This window comes from Lemur catta, chromosome 7 (assembly GCF_020740605.2).
Source record: "Lemur catta isolate mLemCat1 chromosome 7, mLemCat1.pri, whole genome shotgun sequence".
Classification (NCBI taxonomy): Eukaryota; Metazoa; Chordata; class Mammalia; order Primates; family Lemuridae; genus Lemur; species Lemur catta.
In genome coordinates this window covers 15,663,953-15,666,598 of record NC_059134.1, presented here as the reverse complement: position 1 = coordinate 15,666,598, position 2,646 = coordinate 15,663,953, and the positions used below count along the sequence as shown (strand labels likewise).

At 46.9% G+C, this 2,646-nt stretch overlaps 1 protein-coding gene across 1 annotated transcript; it reads left to right on the top strand.

Annotated features, from left to right (window-relative positions):
• The first annotated feature begins 265 nt into the window (after nucleotides 1–265).
• Nucleotides 266–1,282, top strand: LOC123641175 (olfactory receptor 145). The gene has a single exon (XM_045555700.1). The coding sequence runs from the start codon at nucleotides 329–331 to the stop codon at nucleotides 1,262–1,264; it is 936 nt and encodes a 311-aa protein (XP_045411656.1). The 5' UTR covers nucleotides 266–328; the 3' UTR covers nucleotides 1,265–1,282.
• The last annotated feature ends 1,364 nt before the right edge of the window (nucleotides 1,283–2,646 follow it).

Here is a 2,646-nt window from a genome sequence, read left to right as displayed (position 1 = left end):
CCCAGAGATTGGCTCCAGTGTTTGTCAACTTTAGCAGACCCTGGAGTTGGAAGGACATAGCAAAGGAATCAAAGTAAAGGTCTGAGCATCTCTTCCTGGAGGGTCTTTTGCAGGAGCGCCCTCCCTCGCCTCCAGCGCCAGCTCCAGAGGCAGCATCACTGGGGCCGTGAGAGCAGCACGGGCATCGGGAAGGGCCCCTCTGCTGAAGTTCAAATGTCTCTGTGTGCATCCGGTTCTCAAGAACGGGGGAGGTGACTGAGAAGGCAGCAGTGGTCTCTCTCTCTAAATGGCTCTTTCCCCTTGTCCCTACAGAAGGCCTTAAAGGAGAATGGCTGCTGGGAACTCCTCCTCCGTGACAGAGTTTATCCTCGCAGGCTTAATGGACCAGCCAGAACTCCAGATCCCCCTCTTCTTCCTGTTTCTAGGTTTCTACTTGGTCACCATGGTGGGGAACCTGGGCTTGATAACCCTGATTGGGCTGAACTCTCACCTGCACACTCCCATGTACTTCTTCCTCTTCAACCTCTCCTTAATAGATTTGTGTTACTCTACTACCATCACCCCCAAAATGCTGATGAGTTTTGTCTCAAAGAAGAACATCATCTCCTATGCTGGGTGTGTGACTCAGCTCTTCTTCTTTCTTTTGTTTGTCGTCTCTGAGTCCTTCATCCTGTCGGCCATGGCGTATGACCGCTATGTCGCCATCTGTAACCCGCTGTTGTACACGGTCACCATGTCTCCCCAGGCATGTTTGCTCCTTTTGTTGGGTGTCTATGGAATGGGGTTTGCAGGGGCCATGGCCCACACAGCATCCATGGTGAGTCTGACCTTCTGTGCCAATAACGTTGTCAACCACTACATGTGTGACATCCTTCCCCTTCTCAAACGCTCCTGCACCAGCACCCATGTGAATGAGCTAGTGGTTTTTGTTGTTGTGGGCATTGATATTGGTGTGCCCACAGTCACCATCTTCGTATCTTATGCCCTCATCCTCTCCAGCATCCTCCGCATTCGTTCTACCGAGGGCAGGTCCAAAGCCTTCAGCACCTGCAGCTCCCACATGATTGCGGTTTCTCTTTTCTTTGGGTCGGGGGCATTCGTGTATCTCAAACCCTCTTCTCTTTTACCTATGAACCAAGGCAAAGTCTCCTCTTTGTTCTATACCACTGTGGTGCCCATGCTCAACCCGCTGATCTATAGCCTGAGGAATAAGGATGTCAAAATTGCTCTGAAGAAAACCTTGAGTAAAAGTTCATTCTCCTAAGAAAGGGGCAATACTTAGGAAAGAAACTTTTTTTCTCCCATCGATGATTCAGGCTCCCTTGGTTACATGTGGGAAATTTTAATTCCTTTTCCAATAGGTTCATCCTCCCCATTTTAAGGGTTCTTTAATTTATAAAGATTCTTAAAACTATAGAATACTCACATTTTGTGGGTCTTAAGGGTTGTTTAATTCAGTTCCCTCATATTTCTGAGGATAGATTTAGGCTCATGTATCCTCCACAGGGTCACTCAGCTACTCAGTAGTAGAACTGTGACTAGAATCCAGTCTCTTTATTTCTAAGACTGGTTGCTCTCCATTATAGCTCACTTTTCCTCCCTCAGGCTTTGGAAGATTTCATTTCAAATGAGAGCTGGCCTAGGATGTTAAAATCTGATTCTGTCTACGGAAATTTCATGTGACTTTTTAAGGGCTAATTTTAAATATCACATTTTGCAAGAAGGTAGGAGGTATAGAATTTTTTGTTGAGATGGTCTTGGCTAAATGACCAGAGAAATTCTTGAAGAATTTTGCAGAATATGCAGGGGAAGTGTGTTAGGACCCAGAGAATAGGAAGCATGGTGCCTCCTGAGACAGTGGTGTGGAGCTTCAGGGACTCGGACTTTAAGGAAACTGGCGACGCTAGGTAGAAGAACTTATAGGAAATGTCAGGGCTATAATGGACAGAATTTGGGAATTGTTTCACATACAATCATTTCCATGTTTTCAAATCGTGCTATTAAAGCCAGGGTGGAAAAGTCTGCAGCTCAGGGTGGTCAAATCAGGATCTGGAGAATTTTTCAGAACCGTAGAAAGCCTTGTGTACAAGTCAGTGATCAGGTTAGTGTCACACAGCAGCCAATCAGCAGAGGAAATGACCGCTGAATGTCATGGTGCTGCATCAGCACAGATCATATGGGTATTTTCTGTATACCTTTCCAGATCAACTTTCTGCCCCTTGGCACCTCACTCCATGTCCTGCCAGGCATTCCCTAATGGGCTCTTTGGTTTTTGGCTGGGTTAGGCCAATGGCAGCATCAGTAGAAGAAATCAGAAGGTAGGAGGAGAGCGATACTCTAGTATTCATTTCCCCGACTTCCTCCCAGCTGGGCTGCAGTGCCAGTAACGGAATACCCATTTCCTACTGGGGTATAGTAACTGCTCCCTCCCTTGTCTCTTCGTGCCAATGGGTCGCAATGTCTCCCTGCTGTTGCTAACCCAGGGAGCTTGACCTTCCCTCTGCGGCTTCTCTCAAATACCCTTTTGCTTAAACCCATGCAAACAGTTCCCCCATTATATTTTTTAATGACTTTGCTTGAGTATGTCATCTGTTTTCTTCTGGGACCCTGACTGATGCACCTTCCAGTAAAGTGTGGAAGGGTTCG

Excerpts from the sequence above, each read along its gene's own strand:
- LOC123641175 (XM_045555700.1), top strand. The coding sequence starts at position 329 with ATGGCTGCTGGGAACTCCTCCTCCGTGACAGAGTTTATCCTCGCAGGC.